The sequence below is a fragment of the Nomascus leucogenys genome, chromosome 6 (assembly GCF_006542625.1).
Source record: "Nomascus leucogenys isolate Asia chromosome 6, Asia_NLE_v1, whole genome shotgun sequence".
NCBI lineage: Eukaryota > Metazoa > Chordata > Mammalia > Primates > Hylobatidae > Nomascus > Nomascus leucogenys.
This window is the reverse complement of record NC_044386.1, coordinates 56,757,968-56,779,449: the sequence shown is the minus strand read 5'-3', so window position 1 is coordinate 56,779,449 and position 21,482 is coordinate 56,757,968. Positions and strand designations below refer to the sequence as shown.

Below are 21,482 nucleotides of genomic sequence, written 5' to 3'. Positions count from 1 at the left end.
CTACTGACTCCTAAGCATCCCTGACAATAAATCCTTCAGGCCTTCCTTTGGACATTTCCTCCAGAACTCTATCTTGACCCCATCATTCTGGCTCTTACTATGTCTTAAGACCCTAGTCTGAGCTCCAGGAATTGCTTATACACCTTATCCTAGATGCTTATAGTGCCTGGCACACAGTTGGCACTCAGTAAATATTGTTGAACTGGACCGAGAAGAGACAGAGAAGGCTATTTTTATGTAAATTTCTTTTTTTTTTTTTTGAGACAGAGGCTCGCTCTGTTGCCCAGGCTGGAGTGCAGTGGCACCATCTCCACTCACTGCAAGCTCCGCCTCCCAGGTTCAGGCCATTCTCGTGCCTCAGCTTCCCGAGTAGCTGGGACTACAGGCGCCTGCAACCACGCCCGGCTAATTTTTTTGTATTTTTAGTAGAGATGGGGTTTCACCGTGTTAGCCAGGACGATCTCAATCTCCTGACCTCGTGATCCGCCCGTCTCAGCCTCCCAAAGTGCTGGGATTACAGGCGTGAGCCACCGTGCCCGGCCTTAGATTTCTTTTAGAGATGGATCTTACTCTGTTGCCCAGGCTAGAGTTCAGTGTTGCAATCAGAGCTCATTGCAATCTCCAACTCCTGGGCTCAAGGGATCCTCCCACCTCAGCCTCTCAAATAGCTGGGACTACAGGTGTGCACCACCATGCCCCGCTAAGTTTTTAAAAATATTTTGAGAGACAGGGTCTCACTATGTTGCCCAGATTGGTCTCAGACTCCTAGTCTCTAATTTTCCTCTGTCCTCGGCCTCTCAAAAGCATTGGGATTATGGGCGTGGGCCACTGTTCCCCATTCTAATATACAATTTTTCATTATATATAAGAAATCTGTGTAACCATTAGAAGTTATATAGAAGAATATTCAATGCCATGAAAAATGTTAATAACAGCATATTCATAAAGTAAAAAAAATTATAAACTATACAGAGTATAATGTCATTTTTTAAAAAAGAGAACTTACCACACATTCTAGTGAAGGCCTCATTCTCATTAGTCTGACTCATTAGTCAGACATTACGGAAAATAAACAGGCTTTGAATCCATGGACTGGGTTCGAATACCAGCTCTGCCACTTAACAGATGTAATCAGCTTTCCTAAGGTAAAGTTTGTCTCCCTTCTAAAATGGGGACAATAATGTTCACTTTGCAGGGCAATATAAGAGTGAAATAAGTATGTTGAGTAAAGGTTACCTTTTTGTATGATTTTAAATTTGGGGGTACTCATCCATAATTTCTACATTTTCTTCAGTGAAGTCAAGGCTTTCTACCAAGAACTTATAACCCCTGCTGGAGGGCTAGGCATCCAGAGCAGGAACAGGGACCCAAATCAAGTTTTGGAGAGACTGGAAGACCTTTTGAGACCTGTTTAGAGCCAAAATATGTAAGAAAAAGGCCAATAACTTACTGCAAGACAGTTCCCCATGGGGAACGGAGGAAATCTTATCCAACAACTTCATGCCTACCAATGTGCGGTCTTGACACAGAGTGGTCAGCTGAAGAAATGTCTGGCTTTCCTCTGTTGGGCTGAACATCTGCTTATGTCCTGTACAGAGAGGTGTGAAGACAGGTGCTGGTTTTATCCTAAGAGAGGCCCACTCTGCCCAAGCTTGGGCATCAGGAGGTAATGCTAATGGACCTCTGCAGCTCTCCGCTTGCTGAGCTCGAAACCCTTGGCCTGTTGGTCATTTTATAGGACAGGAGTTCTTTTCTTTTTTTTTTTTTTTTTGAGATGGAGTCTCGCTCTGTTGTCCAGGCTGGAGTGCAGTGGGGAGATCTCAGCTCACTGCAACCTCAGCCTCCCAGGTTCAAACGATTCTCCTGCCTCAGCCTCCCCAGTAGCTGGGACTACAGGTGCCCACCAACACGCCCAGCTACTTTTTTGTATGTTTAGTAGAGGCAGGTTTCACCATGTTAGCCAGGATGGTCTCGATCTCCTGACCTTGTGATCTGCCAGCCTCGGCCTCCCAAAGTGCTGGGAATACAGGCGTGAGCCACCGCACCCGGCCAGGACAGTTCTTTAGCTCAGAAAGCCACAGCTACTCCCAATGTAATCATAAAACAATAAAAAGCAACAGCATGTATTTTGTACATGTATTTTGTAACAAAGCATGTATTTTGTTATATTTAAACAAAATACATTACTGGAATCCAGAAACTTGAGAGAACCACATGCAGGATGTAGATAAGCACAACATCCAAATCCTTAACACTGGGAACTAGAGAATGCTGTCGGAGAGGTTGGGAATCCCTGGGGGGTAGGGCACCTGTTCCCTGTGATGAAGTAAGCAGCTCCCGTGTCACCTCTTCTGCCACGAGTTTGGCCACAGTATCTGGCTTAAGGCCCTGTGTGCTGATGAAGGCCTGGGCTCGTTTGCATCGGTCAGGCTGCTGAGAGGCCAAGATTTCCCGGAGCATGGCTTCACCATCCTGAGCAGCAACATCTGTGTAGGAACAGCCCAACTCCTGAGAGGAAGATAAAGCCAGTCAAGGCCACTTTTAGAAGCCAGGAAAAAGCAAAAGAGCCCTTTCTGAAATCTGATGTGGACAGACTCCACTGTTTTCTGAGCTTACAGACTCCTCACTCTCAGCAGGAACCTTAGAAAAAGCAAGTACTGTTTTCTAACCCTTTCTATCATTTCACCAAAGCCAAATCCAGGTAAAAGAAAGGCTTGTCTTCAGAAAGCATCAGGTTATTCTCTTGTTGAACACTTATTTTTTTGGCGGGGGGGTGGGGGGAAGGGGAGGACAGAGTTTCACTCTTGTTGCCCAGGCTGAAGTGCAATGGTGCGATCTTGGCTCACCGCAACCGCTGCCTACTGGGTTCAAGCAATTCTCCTGCCTCAGCCTTTCGAGTAGCTGGGGTTACAGGCATGTGCCACCACACCCAGCTAATTTTAGTATTTTCGGTAGAGAGGGGTTTCTCCTTGTTGGTCAGGCTGGTCTCAAACTCCTGACCTCAAGTAATCCACCCACCTCGGCCTCCCGAAGTGCTGGGATTGTAGGCGTGAGCCCCCGTGCCCGGCCTGATTTTTAAAAATATTATGAAATGTAAGAACACCGACTAAAATGCAAGAGCCTTTATTATTCCCAGAGCAGCAGCAAAACCCTCAATTTCCAAAGAAGTCTTTGAGTCTTTTCCAAGACGAGGGCTTTAGGGTTTGACTTTATTTCTCTTGTGCTCTTCTACTTCCAGTCTACTGTTTTTCTACCCAAAGCAGCACAAAGGTACAGATGATTTCTGCTTCCTCTGGCTCTTGTCTTTATAGTCATCATATTCCATATGGAATGCTCCAAACAATCATAACGCAAAACCCAAGATATTAAGTCTAGAAGAGACCCTCATGGTCAAATCATCATTTACAGATGACGAAACGGGCCCACAGCCCTAGCTTTCTGGTTTGCTGAGCTGCAGCCAGGAGTCAGATCGCTCTGGCACCTGGCCTGGTGTCCTCCCCACCATTCCCCAAAGATAAAATTATGAGGGCCAACATCCTGAAAGAACTCTACTCTCAGGTCATGATTATCATCTAAAAGGCTGACTTGGCAATGTCCAAAATCAACCTCAAACTTCTCATTTCCGTCCCTCTCAGAAAGAGGAGCCCCACCCCTTGGTACATACCTTGGCAAGATCATACAGACAGAGGACCTGTTGACAGTAGTTCTTCCCATGGAGGCATTTGCTTGTCAGCACTTCCAGGTTAGTTACCACTTCATCACTGGAGGGCACTGTCACAAACTTCTGACTATCCAGACTTGAAGCTGGAAGCAAATACAAGTCTGAGGGGCTCTAAGCTGGGAGGTTCTGGCCTATCCCTAGCTCTCTATGGCTCTACCTCTCTGAAGCTCCCTGCACTGCACTCCTATGACTCTGATTGGGGATAGGACCACTGCTGACAGGGCCCCACTTCAACTTCTTTCACTGCCTTCTTCCAGGAAGTCCCAGCCTGGGATACTTCAAAGACCTCATATGCTACAAAGACTCAAGGCCACCTAATGAGTGCTCTAGAGATCAGCACCAAAGATGCTTGCCAGAGTCTTCTCTATATGTCCTCCCTCCTGTATCAAATAAGTCACCAAGTATAGCTGACTATCTCCATAACATCTCTCCAGTTGTGGCCTTAGTTCCAGCCTTCATCACTGCATTCTGAGAAGCTGTTATCTGTCTCCTGCTGCCAGCCCCTCACCCCCAATCAGTCTCTGACATATTTTTTTTTTTTTTTTTGAGATGGAGTCTCGCTTTGTCACCCAGGCTTGAGTGCAGTGGCGCGATCTCAGCTCACTGCAACCTCTGCCTCCGGGGCTCAAACGATTCTCGTGCCTCAGCCTCTCGAGTAGCTGGGATTACAGGCATGCACCACCACACCTGGCTAATTTTTGCATTTTTAGTTGAAATGAGGTTTTGCCATGTTGATCAGGCTGGTCTCAAACTCCTGGCCTCAACTGATCCATTCGTCTCGACTTCCAAAAAAAGTGCTGGGGTTACAGGCATGGGCCACTGCACCCACCTGCAAATATGCTTTAATTTATAGTAAAATTAAAATCTATTCCTGATTTTTTTAAAAACAAAACTCTTGGCCGAATGCGGTGGCTCACGCCTATAATCCCAGCACTTTGGGAGGCTGAGGCGGGCAGATCACCTGAGGTCGGGAGTTTGAGACCAGCCTGACCAACATGGAGAAACCCTGTCTCTACTAAAAATATAATTAGCTGGGTGTGGTGGCGCATGCCTGTAATCCCAGCTACTCAGGAGGCTGAGGCAGAATTGCTTGAACCCGGGAGGCGAAGGTTGCGGTGAGCTGAGATCGTGCCATTGCACTCCAGCCTGGGCAACAAGAGTGAAACTCCATCTCAAAAAAAGAAAAGAAAAGAAAAAAGAAAGCTCTTAGCTTAAAATAGGAGAAGATATTAATTTGATAAAGGGTTTCTATTAGGAAAAAAAAGTAAGGAATATTTATATCACACTTTGTAATGGCAAAAACAAAATAGAAAAATTTAAATGTATTATCAATAAAGCATTATTCAAGCTTAGTATATCTGTACAGTGGAATACTCTGCAGCCATTAGAAAGAAGGGGGTCAGGCCGGGTGCGGTGGCTCATGTCTGTAACCCCAGCACTTTAGGAGGCTGAGGTGGGTGAATCACGAGGTCAGGAGATCCAGACCATCCTGGCTAACACGGTGAAACCCCGTCTCTACTAAAACTACAAAAAATTAGCTGGACATCGTGGCGGGCGCCTGTAGTCCCAGCTACTTGGGAGGCTGAGGCAGGAGAATGGCATGAACCTGGAAGGCGGAGCTGGCAGTGAGTGGAGATCGTGCCACTGCACTCCAGCCTGGGCAACAGAGCGAGACTCCGTCTCAAAAAAAAAAAAGAAAGAAGGGGGTCAATCTATATGTACTGTACTGAGAGGACAAAAATGTAGATCAATATGATGTAATCTTATTCTTTGTAAAAAATAAATATTGTGTGTGTGCTTACAAGTAGAAAATGCATACCAAGCAAGTACAAGATAGTTATTCTAGGGAATTTTGTGGGAGTAGTGTTGAATTGGCTTTTTTTTTTGTGATGAAGTCTCACTCTGTCGCCCAGGCTAGAGTGCAGTGGCACGATCTCGGTTCACTGCAACCTCCGCCTCCTGAGTTCAAGCTATTCTCCTGCCTCAGCCTCCGGTGTAGCTGGGATTACGCATGTGCACCACCATGCCCAGCTAATTTTTTGTATTTTTAGTAGATACGAAGTTTCACCATGTTGGCCAGGCTGGTCTTGAACTCCTGACCTCAGGTGATCTGCCCACCTTGGCCTCCCAAAGTGCTGGGATTATAGGCGTGAGCCACCGTGCCTGGCCAGGGAAGCCTCCTTTTCTGAGCAGGGGCGCTCTGGTCTCAGGAGGGCAGAGTAGACCCCTGTTGCTTTTGCATTATCCTCCTGTCACCTGGCCCTGGGTGTAGGAATAGTCAGGGTAGTGCAAGACAGAGTGGAGGTAACTAAACCTCCAGCTTTTGGCCAAATAACTGAAAAGAGAAGCCTCAGGGAAAAAATGAGCTGGGAGAGCCCCAGGAAAGCAACCCAATACATTTTTATGAACTACAGGGCTCACTCCTGGACTGCACATGCATGGCCTTGATCCTAACTAGCATAGATCACTACCAAGGTCACAGATTGACCACTAGGTGGCGTGCACACACAAGACAGATCTGAATACTACCGCAAAGGAAAAGGAACTGATGTTGAAACCACAACACACAGGCAGTGGTTTAGAACTTCAGCCTGAACCTAACCAGGTCAACTGTCTGCTAAAAAATATCAACATCCTTCATAGGATTTAAATAAGATCCACAGTCTCAAATAGTATATTTTAATACACTATTCAAAATGTCCAGATGCAGCCAGTCGTGGCGGCTCATGCCTGTAATCCCAACACTTTGGGAGGCCAAGGTGGGTGGATCACCTGAGGTCAGGAGTTCGAGACCAGCCTGGCCAACATCGCGAAACCCTGTCTCTACTAAAAATACAAAATAATTAGCCAGGTGTGGTGGCACACACCTGTAATCCCAGCTACTCGGGAGGCTGAGACACGAGAATCGCTCAAACCTGGGAGGCCGAGGTTGCAGTGAGCTGAGATTGCACCACTGCACTCCAGCCTGGGTGACAGAGCGAGACTCTGTCTCAAAAAACAAAAACAAGAAAACAAAAAAACCCAAAATGTCTAGATGCAACTCCAGATTACTCAGCATAAGAAAAAGCAGGAAGAGGGGCCGGGCGTGGTGGCTCACGCCTGTAATCTCAGCACTTTGGGGGGCCAAGGTGGGTGGATCACCTGCAGTCAGGAGTTTGAGAGCAGCCTGGCCAACATGGTGAAACCCCATTTCTACTAAAAATACACACACACACACACACAACTAGCTGGGCATGGTGGCGCTAGTCCCAGCTACTTGGGAGGCTGAGACAGGAGAATTGCTTGAACCCAGGAGGCAGAGGCTGCAGTGAGCCGAGGTCACACCACTGCACTCTAGCCTGGGCAATAGAGCGAGACTCCGTCTCAAAAAAAAAAAAAAAAAGAAAAAGCAGGAAGATTTCAACTCACATGAGAAAAGATGCTAGCTAGCATTAAAATGATGCAAATGTTAAAATCATCTGACAAAGAATTTAAAGCAGCTATAATACAAATGTTCCAATAAGCAATTCTGAATGCTCAAGACAAACAGAAAAATGGAAAGTCTCAGCAAAGAAATAGAAGATATGAAGAATAAAATGAAAATTTTAGAACTGAAAAATGCAGTTACACACTGTATAACAATGTTTCCATCAACAATGGACTGCATATACAACGAGGATCCTGTAAGATTATAATGGAGCTGAAAAATTCCTATCACCTAGTGACATCATCGTCATTGTGACACAGCACAATTACTTAATTTTTAAATAAATTTAGTGTAGCCTAAATGTACAGCATTTATAAAGTCTACAGTAATGTAATGTCCTAAGTTTTCACATTTACTTACCACTTAGTGACAACCAGAGCAACTTCTAGTCCTGCAAGCTCCATTAACATTAAGAGCCCTTTACAAATTGCAGCATTTAAAATATTTTTTTAAAATGAAAATCTCCAACTGTTTATTTCCTGAAGCTGAAAAATCTTTATATTGTATTTTTTACTGTACCTTTTCTATGTTTAGATATGTCTAGATACACAAATACTTACCATTGTGTTATAATCAACTACAGTACAGTAGCATGCTGTACTGGCTTGTAGCCCAGGAACGGTAGGCTATATACCATGTAGCATAGGTGTGTAGAAGTCTATACCACCTAGGTTTGTATAAGTATGCTCTAAGATGTTTGCACAGTGATGAAATCACCCAACAATGCATTTCTCAGAATGTATCCTCATTGTTAACGCATGGTTGTAACTGAAATTTTAAAATCACAGAAATAAAATTCAATAACAGAAATTATCCAATCTGAACAACAGAGAGAAAAAAAGTTTTAAAAAAACTGAACTGGGCCGGGTGCGGTGGCTCACGCCTGTAATCCCAGCACTTTGGGAGGCCGAGGCGGGCGGATCACGAGGTCAGGAGATCGAGACCACGGTGAAACCCCGTCTCTACTAAAAATACAAAAAAATTAGCCGGGCGTGGTGGCGGGCACCTGTAGTCCCAGCTACTCGGAGAGGCTGAGGCAGGAGAATGGCGTGAACCCGGGAGGCAGAGCTTGCAGTGAGCCGAGATCACGCCACTGCACTCCAGCCTGGGTGACAGAGCAAGACTCCGTCTCAAAAAAAAAAAAAAAAAACAAAAAACTGAACTGGCCAGGCGCAGAGGCTCACGCCTGTAATCCCAGCACTTTGGGAGGCCGAAGCAGGCCGATCACGAGGTCGAGATCGAGGCCATCCTGGCCAACATGGTGTAACCTTGTCTGTACTAAAAATACAAAAATTAGTTGGGTGTGGTGATGCGCACCTGTAGTCCCAGTTACTTGGGAGGCTGAAGCAGGAGAATCACTTGAACCTGGGAGGCAGAGGTTGCAGTAAGCCGAGATTGCACCACTGCACTCCAGCCTGGCGACAAAGCGAGACTCCGTCTCAAAAACAAACAAACAAACAAAAACTGAACAAAACTTCAAGGACTTATGAGATAATAACAAAAATTGTATATTCATGTACTTGAAGTTCCAGGAGAGGAGATAGGGTATGGTGCTGAGAAAGTATTTGACAAAATTATGGCTGATTACTACCCAAGTTTGGTGAAACACATAAACCTACATATTCAAGAAGCTCAGTAAACCCCAAATAGAATAAAGCCAAAGAAATACATATCCAGTCACAATATAATCAAACTGCTGAAGACCAATGACAGAAAAAAAACATTGAGAGCAACCAGAGAAATATGCACTATTTATACAGATGAACAATTGACTGCAGATTTTTCTTTTTTTTTTTTTTTAGACGGAGTCTCGCTCTGTCGCCCAGGCTGGAGTGCAGTGGTGCAATCTCGGCTCACTGCAAGCTCCGCCTACAGGGTTCACGCCATTCTCCTGCCTCAGCCTCTCCGAGTAGCTGGGACTACAGGCGCCCGCCACCATGCCTGGCTAATTTTTTTTTGTATTTTTAGTAGAGACGGGGTTTCACCATGGTCTTGATCTTCTGACCTCGTGATCCACCCGCCTCGGCCTCCCAAAGTGCTGGGATTACAAGCATGAGCCACTGCGCCCGGCCATGACTGCAGATTTTTCATCAGACACCATGGAGGCGAAAAGGAAGTGAACAACATTTTCAAGTGCTGAAAGAAAATAACTAATTTTCTTATTTATTTTTTGAGACAGGTTCTTACTTTGTTGCCCAGGCTGGAGTGCAGTGGCATGAACACGGCTCACTGCAGCCTTATCCTCCTGGGTTCAAGCGATCCTCGTGCCTTAGCCCCTCAAGTAGCTGGGACTACAGGCATGTGCCACCACACCTGGCTAATTTTTGCATTTTTTGTAGAGACGGGGTTTTGCCATGTTGCCCAGGCTGGTCTTGAACTCCTGGGCTCAACTGATCTGCCTGCCTCAGCCTCCCAAAGTGCTGGAATTACAGGTGTGAGCCACTGCACCTGGCCTGAAATAACTAATTTTCTATATCCAGCAAAACATCCTTTAGGAATGAAGGTAAAATACAGACATTCTCAGATGATGAAAAACTGATTATTAAAAAAAAAAAAGGCTGGACATGGTGGCTCATACCTGTAATCCCAGCACTTTGGGAGGCCAAGGAGGGTTTATTAAAATATATTTTTTGGCTAAGAGCAAAAACCTCATTGTTTAATGAGGTTTTCAATGTATGCAGAAGTAATAAAAGACAAGTAGGATGTAAAGGGAGAAGAGTAAAGTGACCTGAAATGGTGGCAAGATTCCTCCTACATTCCAGAATATTGATTCTAAGTATACTGTGGAAAGTTAAGGATGTACACTGTCATCTCTAAAAAAAACAAACTATAAAAAGATGCATAGTTGGCCGGGCGCGGTGGCTCACGCCTGTAATCCCAGCACTTTGGGAGGCCGAGGCGGGCGGATCATGAGGTCAGGAGATCGAGACCATCCTGACTAACACGGTGAAACCCCATCTCTACTAAAAATACAGAAAAAAAAATTAGCCGGGCGAGGTGGCGGGCGCCTGTAGTCCCAGCTACGCGGGAGGCTGAGGCAGGAGAATGGTGTGAACCCCGGGGGGCGGAGCCTGCAGTGAGCCGAGATCGCGCCACTGCACTCCAGCCTGCGTGAAACAGCGAGACTCCTCAAAAAAAAAACAAAAAAAAAAAAAAAACAAAAAAAATCAAAAGATGCATAGTCAAAATCACAATAAATTAAAATGGAAGACTAAAAAATGTTCAAATAACCCAAAAAGCGGAAGAAAAAGTTTCCCTTGAAAATCACAAAATGCTAAAATTCACCCAAGATGAGAAAGATAACCTGAATAGTCCTGTAATTATTTAAGAAATTGAATTTGTGGTTTAAAATCTTCCAAAATGGAAATCTCCAGTCTCAGATAATTTTACTGGTAAATTCTACTGAGCATTTAAGGAAGAAATAACACCAGTTCTACACAATGTTTTCCAGAAAATAAAACAGGAGGGAATACTTTCTAACTCATGAAACCAGCATTACCTTGATACAAAAACCAAACAGTACAAAAAAAGGCCGCGCACGGTGGCTCAAGCCTGTAATCACAGCACTTGGGGAGGCCAAGGTGGGCAGGTCACTTGAGGTAAGGAGTTCAAGACCAGCCTGGCCAATATGGTGAAACCCCATCTCTACTAAAAATACAAAAAGTAGCCAAGCGTGGTGGTACACATCTGTAGTCCCAGCTACTCAGGAGGCTGAGGCAGGTGAATCACTTGAACCTGAAAGGCGGAGGTTGCAGTGATCCGAGATTGTGCCACTACACTCTGGCCTGGGCGACAGATTGAGACTCCATCTCAAAAACAAAAACAGTACAATAAAGAAAATTACAGAATAACATTCCTCATGAACATAAATGTAAAAATCTTTAGCAAAACAGCAAATTGATTCCAGCAAAAAATCAAAAACAATAATGCACCAGGGCCAAATTGGATTTATGTAAATGGAGAATTCAAGGCTGGTCCAATATTTAAAAATCAACTAATGTAATCTACTATATTAATAGTCTAATGAAAAAAACCACATGATCAGATTAACAGATACAGAAATAACGTGACAAAATTCAAATTGATTCATGATAAAAATTCTCAGCAAACCAGGAATAGAAGGGAACTTTTTCAACATGATAAAGCCTATCTTCAAAAACCTATAGCTAATACCATACTTAATGATGAAAGATCAAATATTTTCCATTTAAGGTCAGTAAAAAGGTACGGATGTCCACTCTTGCCACTCCTATCCAACACAGTACTGAAAGGCCTAGTCAGTGCAATAAAGCAAGAACAAGAAATAAAAGGCATACAGATTGGAAAGGCAGAAATACAACTCTATTTGCAGATGACATGAATGTCTATGTAGAAAATCTTGAGGAATCTACAAGAAATCTCCCAGAATATGCAAGTTTAACAAAGTCATATAAAGTTAACATAAAAAACACATTTCTGGCCGGGCATGGTGGCTCACGCCCTGTAATCTTGGCACTTTGGGAGGCCGAGGTGGGCGAATCACCTGAGGTCAGGAGTTCGAGACCAGCCTGGCCAACATAAACCTGGTCTCTACTAAAAATACAAAAATTAGCCAGTAATCCCAACTACTTGGGAGGCTAAGGCAAGACAATCACTTGAACCCGGGAGGCGGAGGTTGCAGTGAGCCGAGACCACACCATTGCACTGCAGCCTGGGCAACAAGAGTGAAACACCATCTCAAAAAACAAACAAAAAACCAAAAAGAAAAGCAAAAAACCATATTTCTGTATACTATCAATGTCAGACTGGAAACCATTAAATTTATAGATGTATAGAATATGTAGAATAAATTTCAGTGAACTAGCTACAAATCAGATAGATTCCCTTTAACTTTGAAACATAGCTAGTTTAAAAGACATAGATCTTTCTATTTCACTGCCTAGTTAATTGGCTAGTCTACAGACTACCTGGAAAAAAGTTGTTGTCCCCTTAACCTGGTATAACTATTCTGCCACTAGGGTCCCTTCCTTCTTGGAGATAGTACCAACAGTGCCATTTAAGACTCTGGGCCGTCTGATCTCCTTCACTTACTGCTGTGGACTCTCCGTAGGGGAATGTCGGGCGCTTCTTCCTCAAGCAGCTCAGCACTCTGTAGGAGAGCATGGATCTCCGGGTGCAGATCCTCCATACTAGCTTCCCCTGAGGCCAGTGCTCTGCAGTGCAATACCAAGGCGACATCTCGATTATAAAAATGAAAATACCGGCATACTCTACTTGCCTCATGCACACAGCCATCGTCCAGTAGGCGCCCAATCAAAAAGTTTAGTGACTCCTGCTCTTTCCAATCCAGTCTATTCTCGCATGTCTCTTTGGATGGAAGGCTGTTAAGTTCTAAGTATTTTGATGTGTTCAGAGCAGCCAGCTTGGAGAAGGAAAACTCACTGGCTAAACTATCAAAAGAAAGTTCACTACTAGTTGAGATCTGTCGAGAAAATTTGGGCTCTGTTTCTTCCTGATGTCTTCCAAGAGTGTGCTGGGTGATGCGGCAGAGCCAGATCTGCTTCTCCAGCTCCTCCAGCTTGTCCAAGGGCACCACGTCCTCCTGGGCAAGCCAGTGCCCTGCCAAGGTGAGCAGCAGATGGCGCTCCTCAATGCTGCTCCATCCAGTTGGGTGCTCGCATGCCACATGGGCCTGGGTTGAGAAAAAGGAAGAAGCTGCTTTGCTTGAAATTGAATTTTTCTTAAAATTCTCATGGCATTTTTTCCAGAAGTCAATTCTTGCTTGTTTTAGTGACCACTGTTCAATGTGTTTTAGGGTCTGCATTTCCTGTGTTATCTGTGAAATTTAACAAAGCAGATTTTAGCCTTTCTTGGATAAAAAGGTATCATAAATGCTAATGTTCCCTAAGTATATCATACTTGTTTGGACAGGGTCTCAGTCTGTCACCTGGGCTGGAGAGCAGTGGTGGTGATCACAGCACACTGCAGCCTCAACCTCCTGGACCCAAGAGATCCTCCCACCTCAGCCTCCCAGGTAGCTGGGACCACAGGTGTGTGCCATCATGCCTGGCTAATTTTTAAATTTTTGTAGAGACAGGGTCTCCCTATGTTGCCCATGCTGGTCTTAAACTCCTGGGCTCAAGCAATCCTCCTGCCTTGCCCTTCCAAAGTGCTGGGATTATAGGCATGAGCCACTGCATCTGGCCTTATCATACTTGTTAAAACCAAATCAAATCAGAGAACAGAGATTTGGCTACAGATGACCTTAGATATTTTATCTGGAAGGTTATGGTATGAAAAACAATTCTTGATTGATCTCATGGAATGGGGTTTAAGTGGAAGCCCCCTTATATTTAATTCTATTCAAAGGAAAATTGTAGCATATCCTACCAAGTAATGTTACATTTGCAGCACACATTTCTCAATAACGGGAATTGTAGGCTCATCCATTTCTGAAAGTAATGTGTGTGTCAAAAGTAAAAAAAAAGCCTTATCTCCTATAAATTATACATCTCATTTGATTTACTGTTTAATGCTGATTTTAAAAGCTAAGATTTTAAATAACTTAAAAAGACCAATGAGGCCGGGTGCGGTGGCTCACGCCTGTAATCCCAGCACTTTGGGAGGCTGAGGTGGGTGGATCACGAGGTCAGATCAAGACCATCCTGGCTAACACAGTGAAACCCCATCTCTACTAAAAAAAAAAAAAAAAAAAAAAAAAAAAAAAAATAATAATAATAATAATAATAATAATAATAATAATTAGCCGGGCGTGGTGGTGGGCGCCTACAGTCCCAGCTATTCGGGAGCCTAAGGCAGGAGAATGGCATGAACCCGAGAGACAGAGCTTGCAGTGAGCAGAGATCGCACCACTGCACTCCAGCCTGGGCGACAGAGCAAGACCCCGTATCTTAAAAAAAAAAAAAAAAAAAAGAAGACCGATGATACCTCTTTAATAACCAAGTTGTCCACAGGTAACTCAGCTAATTCTGCTACCCTCCTGGCCAAAGCGAATTGTCCATCTGTCTGCAGTCTTTCCAAAATAGATTTACATTCATGCTGAAAATTCTCAATGCTGTAGCTGGTAATAATTGTATGATTAATGGCTATGGATGTATCCTTCAAAATTTGGCAAAGGACACAAAGCTTTTTCACATCTGGACCTGTGCCAAAGAGAAGAGAATATAAACATTTAGTCAATAAAACGCCACTACAGCATTTCAAGAGTAATATATATCAGGGGGAAAATATACATGTTTAACATAGTAATGTGGTTAAAGGGAAAATAAAAAGCTGTTTTTTTTTGTTTTTTTTTTTTTTTTTTTTTTTTGAGATGGAGTCTGTCACCTAGGCTGGAATGCAGTGGTGTGATCTCCGCTCACTGCAACATCCACCTCCTGGGTTCAAGGGATCCTCCTGCCTCGGCCTCCTGAGTAGTGGGGACTACAGGCGTGCACCACCACACCTGGCTAATTTTTGTACTTTTAGTAGAGACGGGATTTCACCATGTTGTCCAGGCTGCTCTTGACCGTGCCCAGCCAAAAAAAGCTATTTTTCTACTCTGGTTGACTAGCAGAGGAAGCCATAAGGTAGCTGTATACCAAAAAAAATGGTCCTGCAAAATTGTTAGTGGTAAAGTCTGACTGAACTTGCTTGTCATATAGTAAGAAGTGTTACAGATTAATGGCTGGGCGCAGTGGCTCACGCCTGTAATCCCAGCACTTTGGGAGGCCGAGGTGGGCAGATCACTTGAGGTCAGGAAAGACCAGCCTGGCCAATATGGTGAAACCCCGTCTCTACTAAAAATACAAAAATTACCCAGGCGTGTGGTGGCAGACGCCTGTAATCCCAGCTACTCGAGAGGCTGAGGCAGGATAATCACTTGAACCTGGGAGGCAGAGGTTGAAGTGAGCTGAGATGATGCCATTGTACTCCAGCCTGGGCAACAGAGTGAGACTCTGTCTCAAAAAAGAAAAAAAAAACTGTTAGAGATTAGCACATGAACTCAATCTACACATCTGGCTTTATATACAGGACAGAGGTTGGTGGCCTTCAATGTAGTGGAAACACAGCAGGAAGATTTTAGTCATTCAGACTGGTCTCTCTCTTTCTGGATTTATCTCCTACCTTGATCAAATTTGTCTGATTTAGTGGTCATTTGTTCATTCAATGCAGGAATCATGTGGATCAAGACAGAGAACTTGTAGGACAGTTAAATCTCCAGCTGGCCAATAGCCTAGGCTCTAATGTGGCACATTGTATTCAGAATGGAGCACCACTTGCACCTCTAAAATTTATCTACTTAACCCAGGGAGACCTAACTGAGCTCCTCCTGATGTCCCTTGGAAATTATTAGTAACACTAAGAATTCTTGGCCAGGTGCAGTGGCTCACGCCTATAATCCCAGCACTTTGGGAGACCAAGGCAAGAGGGATCGCTTGAGGCCAGGAGTTCAAGACCAGCCTGTGCAACATGGTAAGACCTTTGTCTCTATTAAACAAAAACAAAGAATTCTCTGCCAACAATTTATGTGGCTGGGTTTGCTCCCTTTCCCAGTCTAAGTAGAGTCTATGTATGTCCTACCATAAGAGAGGGGCATGAGAAACATTCCACAGGAGGTTATTTCCAATGCCACCTGCTGGGCAGCAGTCTGATTTAGGTAGTTCTGGGGACAGTAAGACATCCTGCACAATCATATAAAACACACGTTTTTAAAGAACATATTCCTGGCTGGGCACAGTGGTTCATGCTTGTAATCCCAGCACTTTGGGAGGCCGAGGCGGGAGGAGTGCTTGAGCTCAGGAGCTTGGGACTAGCCTGGGCAACATGGCAAAACCCCATTTCTAATAAAAAATACAAAAATTAGCCAGGTGTGGTGGTGTGTGCCTGTAATCCCAGCTACTCAGGAGGTTGAGGTGGGAGGATCGCTTGAGCCTGGGAGCAGAAGTTGCAGCTACAGTGAGCTGAGAACGTGCCACTGCACTCCAGCCTGGGCAACACAGCCAGACTCTGTCACAAAAAAAAAAAAAAAAAAAAGTATTCCTGTTCTCTAAGCAAATAAATGTTAAATACGCACACATAGTAACACAATTTCTAAAAATATAAAAAATTATAGAATAAAACTATTATAGTCATGTTTAACAATGTAGTCAATTCTTGTAATTATTCAAAGATAGATTATGGCAAACAACAGGAAATTCATTTTTGAAAAAAATTATTACTACAGATCAATGAAAACACCTATATGTTAAAAGGACTTATCATTTGGTCTGCACAGTAACTGATAAGTGCCATCTTATATCCACTACATTTTGGAAACACCCCTTTTTCCTTTTAGTCATCAGATCCACAGCCTGCAACAACTGGCTCTGAGCTCAGGATTCTGTCAGTGTTCTGTGCAAATCTGAGCTCTCCAGCTTAACATCTGTGAGTTTAAATGTGAGAAAATAACCCTAGTAGCCAAACTGTCAGAATATAGTATAAAAGAACATTATCATTCAATAAAAAACTTGAAATTATCAAACAAGTAGAAAAGACAATAAGGCAATATTTGTTTGATTCAATCAGCAACAAGTTTAGAGACTGCCAACATCTTGAGGAATCTGCAAAGAAAAAAAGGAAAAAAAAAAAAACAAGCACAATTTTCTCTGAAACTTTAAAAATGAATTGTGCATTTCTGAAACAGGGTTTGTGACCCTGAGCAATGCTAAGGTTACTTGCCATAGAGAAGAAGATAGTGACAGGGTGTGGGAGTTCAGTCAGGGTGGTGGGAAAAATTGTAGAGGAAAAACTATAATAGACATAGGAAATACTACATAAGGATAATTATATATTAATATAGGAAAAATTATATAAGATAGTTATAGGAAATAAACACAAACCTTCTCAGAAGGCTGGGCAGTTTGCATAGCTTCAGTGGCAGATTTGGCTGAAGGCAGCCTAATTCTCTTTACCTTTAGTTGATAGCAAAAATGGGAATGTGGGGAAGTATATCTAAATAGCTTGTTTACTCATGTGGTCCTAAGACCAACCTTTGATCAGCCGCGGGTGCATAATTGCTCTCTACTCAGGGGATCGGCAATGTTAATTACCGTCTAATGGTGTTTACCCAAAACCTTTGCCATTTAATCTGTACTAAATAAATGCGAACTTTGCCAGCTTATGAAGCAATGCTCCAGACTCAGAGCAGAGCCCCTTAGCCGGACTGACAGGCAAAATATCTCTGTCAGTGTTATGTCTTGATCCGTCGCTAGGTCAGCGTCTGTGGGTTGGACCCCCACAACAGGGTAATGCAGAAGCCAGCCAGGAGGAAATGTGGCTATTTGGTAACTGCTTAGAATGAGATGATTGGTTATATTATTTATGTTTTATGCTGTTGTATTATTTCTTGAATATTTTAACCACAATTTAAAGTTCTCTGTAACTTCTTTACTCCCAGTTGTAGACTGTAAGCTAATGTTACATGCATTTTAATTTCCTAACTACCCCTCTAAAGTATTTTCAAGATTAAGAAAGCTAACGTCTTAATAGCAACTTAACTGTAAGGATTGTCTTACCATCAGAGAAGAGATGCTCTCTTTCAACAAAGAGCTGTAAAAGCTTCCCCAGCTCATACTGGGTCTTACACTGCTGTAGCATAAGCTTCAAAAGGAAACACACCTGATCCTCCAGCCACATGGCAGGGATGACAGGGTGGACCTTTGTGGCTGCTGTGTTAAGCTATGAAAGAAAAAGAGAGGCTTAGGGAAAACAGTTTCATGAGAATAGCAAATCAAAACCTCCAAATCTGGGAACTTCTAAGAAAGCTAAAATTCCCTCAAAAGCCATCGCCTGTCATGAGGCGCTTACTCAGTTCCTTTCCAAATGGCAGGAACTGGTAATGGGGCTCAGAGGACTGGCAAAAACAAGCCCTCCTCAGCAGCTTTGCACACTGTCTCTTTGTGGAAAGTTCTGGTATAGAGCTGCATGTGTGAAAAAGATGGGCAAGAGTCCTAAAGACTGAATGCTAACTACAGAGTTAATGTAAAATATTCCTACTTAGTGACTGTCAAATTAACAGCCCTTTGAGTTGCTGTGAAATAAACCAGATGTTTCACTTAGCACCTTCTTTTATTTTTTGAGACGGAGTCTCACTCTGTCGCCTAGGCTGGAGTACAGTGGTGCAATCTTGGCTCACTGTAACCTCTAACTCCCGGCCTCAAGTGATTCTCCTGCCTCAGCCTCCTGAGTAGCTGGGATTACAGGCACGCGCCACCACGCCTGGCTAATTTTTTTGTATTTTTAATAGAGATGGGGTTTCATCATGTTGGTCAGGCTGGTCTTGAACTCCTGACCTGAACTCTTGAACTCCTTGAACTCCTGGCCTGCCTTGGCCTCCCAAAGTGTTGGGATTACAGGCGTAAGCCACCATGCCTGGCCTAGCAGCTTCTTTAAAGAGGGATGTGGGCCTGCCCTTGAATCCAGAGGATTTTAAGTTCACATTATAAAAACCGCTTAGAAAGACGTGCCTAACATTACTTCGCTAGTTCTACCACTTTGCTTGTAGTTTATTCTCGTTAGAGAACGGTCTCAGTTAAGAAGCTTGGTTTTACATCATTTCAACTGAATGCTAAAAATATTAATAGGAAGATGAATTCAAGTGGCAGGCTGCATTTCTACAAGTAGATGTGGCAAAAATATCTTCTAGGATGCTGCAGGAAAAGGCTGATTTCAGAGGAGTGGTGCTTTCTTACCTGCTGCTGCTGTTTTTTTTTTCTTTCCTTTGTGTTGGTAGAGAACAGGGTCTCACTATGTTGCCCAGGCTGGTCAAACTCCTGGCCTCAAGCCATTTTCCCACCTCTGCCTCCCTGAGTGCTGGGATTACAGGTATGATGACTGCGCCTGACAGATGTTTCTTTTGTGACTTCATTCCTGATTTTTACTTTGGCTCTCGCTTCGGATTATTTTGGGAAGACTAATATTTGGTTCTCAGTCACTATGGTCTCATAGTTCACTCTAGACTTCATTCAACATAATCACAAAAAATACTGGGCGTTTTGGTGGAACAGAAACTTAACTGCTGGGTTTCAAAAAAGGTATATGTTAATAAGCACCAAAAACTTATAATTCAGTACCTCTGTGCCTAGTGCTGAGTTAGGCCCTAGTCTTGGCTGAATACTTCCTGTATACTTCTGAACACACTATAAAAGTCACTCTGAAGGTAAAGTTTAACATGCAGGGCTTTTTGGCTGTGATGTAGGTTTTAGAAGACAATATTCCCTTCAATGGAATTCTCAAGACTGCCAAGATCTTAAATTAAGAAATGGTTTATAAAATCATGTGTCACATTACTGCTATCTTCTTACCTCTATTTGGAATGGATTTCCTTCTCTACTGTCTTTCCTATGCCCTATGTGGTCCTCCCTGTCCATTTCTCATCCTCTTCTCTTAAATTCCAATAGGACTTACCTACTGGTAAGTAAAAAGATCATTTTGCTTTTGCAGCGTCTCCCTTAATGCGAAGTTGTTTAAGGGAATTATTATGAGAAAGAACATTGGTAGTCAGCTCTCTAAATTGCTACTATTCCTGCTTAGACACTGTTCCTGAATGTTTTCTATAATCATTCTGACTGGATTTTGATGTTTAGAAGAATATAAGTTATATAATACTTCCATTCTTTTTTAAAAAATATTTCTCTTCTTGATTCTTTATCCTCCTGAGTGTCCTTGTTAAAATTAGCTGGGATTAGGGCATTAGTCCTTAGTCTTTATTTAATTACTTGTATACCTAACTCTGTTGCTCTAAGAAGAGGAACTAATGTGAACAGATGATGGAACTGGTTAAGCTACTCAGGCAAGAATAAGAAGATACCTGGGAGGTAGCCAACTAGCCATAGGGAGTAATTGGCTAAGGAAATTAATGTGCCTATTTTCTGTGGTTTTAGAATCCTAGGCATATTCAAATAACTGATTTGGTATTTTCAAATATATAACTTTCAAATCTTCATTACAGTGAAGACCAATGTGGCCGGACATGGTGGTTCATGCCTGTAATCCCAACACTTTGAGAGGCGGAGGCGGGAGGACTGCTTGAGGCAAGGAGTTCCAAACCAGCCTGGGCAACAAAGCAAGACTTCTTCTCTATAAAAAAAATATTAAAAATGATCGAGTGCAGTGGCTTACGCCTGTAATCCCAGCACTTCAGGAGGCTGAAGTGGGTGGATCACTTGAGATCAGGAGTTCGAGACCAGCCTGACCAACATGGTGAAACCCCGTCTCTACTAAAAACACAAAATATTAGCTGGGTGTGGTGGTGGACACCTATAATCCCAGCTACTCCGGAGGCTGAGGCAGGAGAATTACTTGAACCTGGGAGGTGGAGGTTACAGTGAGCCGAGATCCTGCTACTGCAATCCAGTCTGGGCGACAGAGCCAGATACTGTCTCAAAAAAAAAAAAAAAAAAAGATTAAAAATTAGCCACGCTACCTGGGAGGATCCCTTGAGCCCAGGAGTTCGAGGCTGCAGTGAGCTGTGATCGTAACACTGTGCCTGAGTGAGTGAGACACCAAGTCTTTAAACAAAAACAAAAAAGGCCATGCATGCCAACCGCCAACCAAGTGCAGATCAGTGAGAAAGAGCACCATAATTCTAACTCACCATTTCAAGGCTCTTCTGAAACTCCAGAAGTTTAGCTTCAGCTTCTTTATAATTCCTGAAGAACATACACAGTTCATACATCTCCATCACCAGTAGTAACGGGGAATCCTTTGACAAAGAGTTTGAAAAAAATTACAAAATTTTGAACTTAGTATTTTTTCAGTGAATAATGCCAAATAAGAGAATGTTAAAAATGCTATTAATAAGGCAGGGCACAGTGGCTCATGCCTGTAATGCCAGCACTTTGGGAGGCTGAGCCAGTGGGATCACCTAAGGCCCGGAGTTTGAGACCACCCTGGCCAACATGATGAAACCCCATCTCTACTTAAAATATAAAAAAGTAGCCAGGCATGGTGGTGCATGCCTGCAATCACAGCTACTCCAGAGGCTGAGGCATGAGAATCACTTGAACCTGGGAGGTGGAGGTTGCAATGAGCCAAGACTGTGCCACTGTATTCCATCCTGGGCGACAGAGTGAGACTCTGTCTCGATAAATAAATAAATAAATAAAATTAGCCAAGTGTGGTGGCATGTGCCTATAGTCCCAGCTACTCGGGAAGTTGAGGGAGGATCACTTGAGACCTGGAGGTCGAAGCTGTAGCTATGATCACATAACTGAACTCCCGCCTGGGCAACAGAGCAAGACTCTGCCTCAAAAAAAAAAAAAAAAAAATGCTATT

The 21,482-nt window shown here is 43.4% G+C and overlaps 1 protein-coding gene across 9 annotated transcripts in view; it reads right to left on the bottom strand.

Moving 5' to 3' along the window:
* Positions 1–21,482, bottom strand: part of SPG11 (SPG11 vesicle trafficking associated, spatacsin) — a 119,425-nt gene that overhangs the window by 26,593 nt on the left and 71,350 nt on the right. For 7 of the 9 annotated variants that reach the window (XM_030814150.1, XM_030814151.1, XM_030814149.1 and 4 more), the window contains exons 27-33: positions 20,803–20,910; positions 17,723–17,885; positions 14,115–14,329; positions 12,258–13,002; positions 3,665–3,804; positions 2,310–2,508; positions 1,451–1,588 (exon numbers count right to left, since the gene is read on the bottom strand). In XM_030814150.1, the coding sequence (XP_030670010.1) occupies positions 1,451–1,588; positions 2,310–2,508; positions 3,665–3,804; positions 12,258–13,002; positions 14,115–14,329; positions 17,723–17,885; positions 20,803–20,910 (1,708 nt within the window). Of the gene's footprint in view, positions 1–1,055; positions 1,408–1,450; positions 1,589–2,309; positions 2,509–3,664; positions 3,805–12,257; positions 13,003–14,114; positions 14,330–17,722; positions 17,886–20,802; positions 20,911–21,482 lie in introns of those variants that run through there. The other 2 variants (XM_030814155.1, XM_030814156.1) reach the window with 2 other exon arrangements.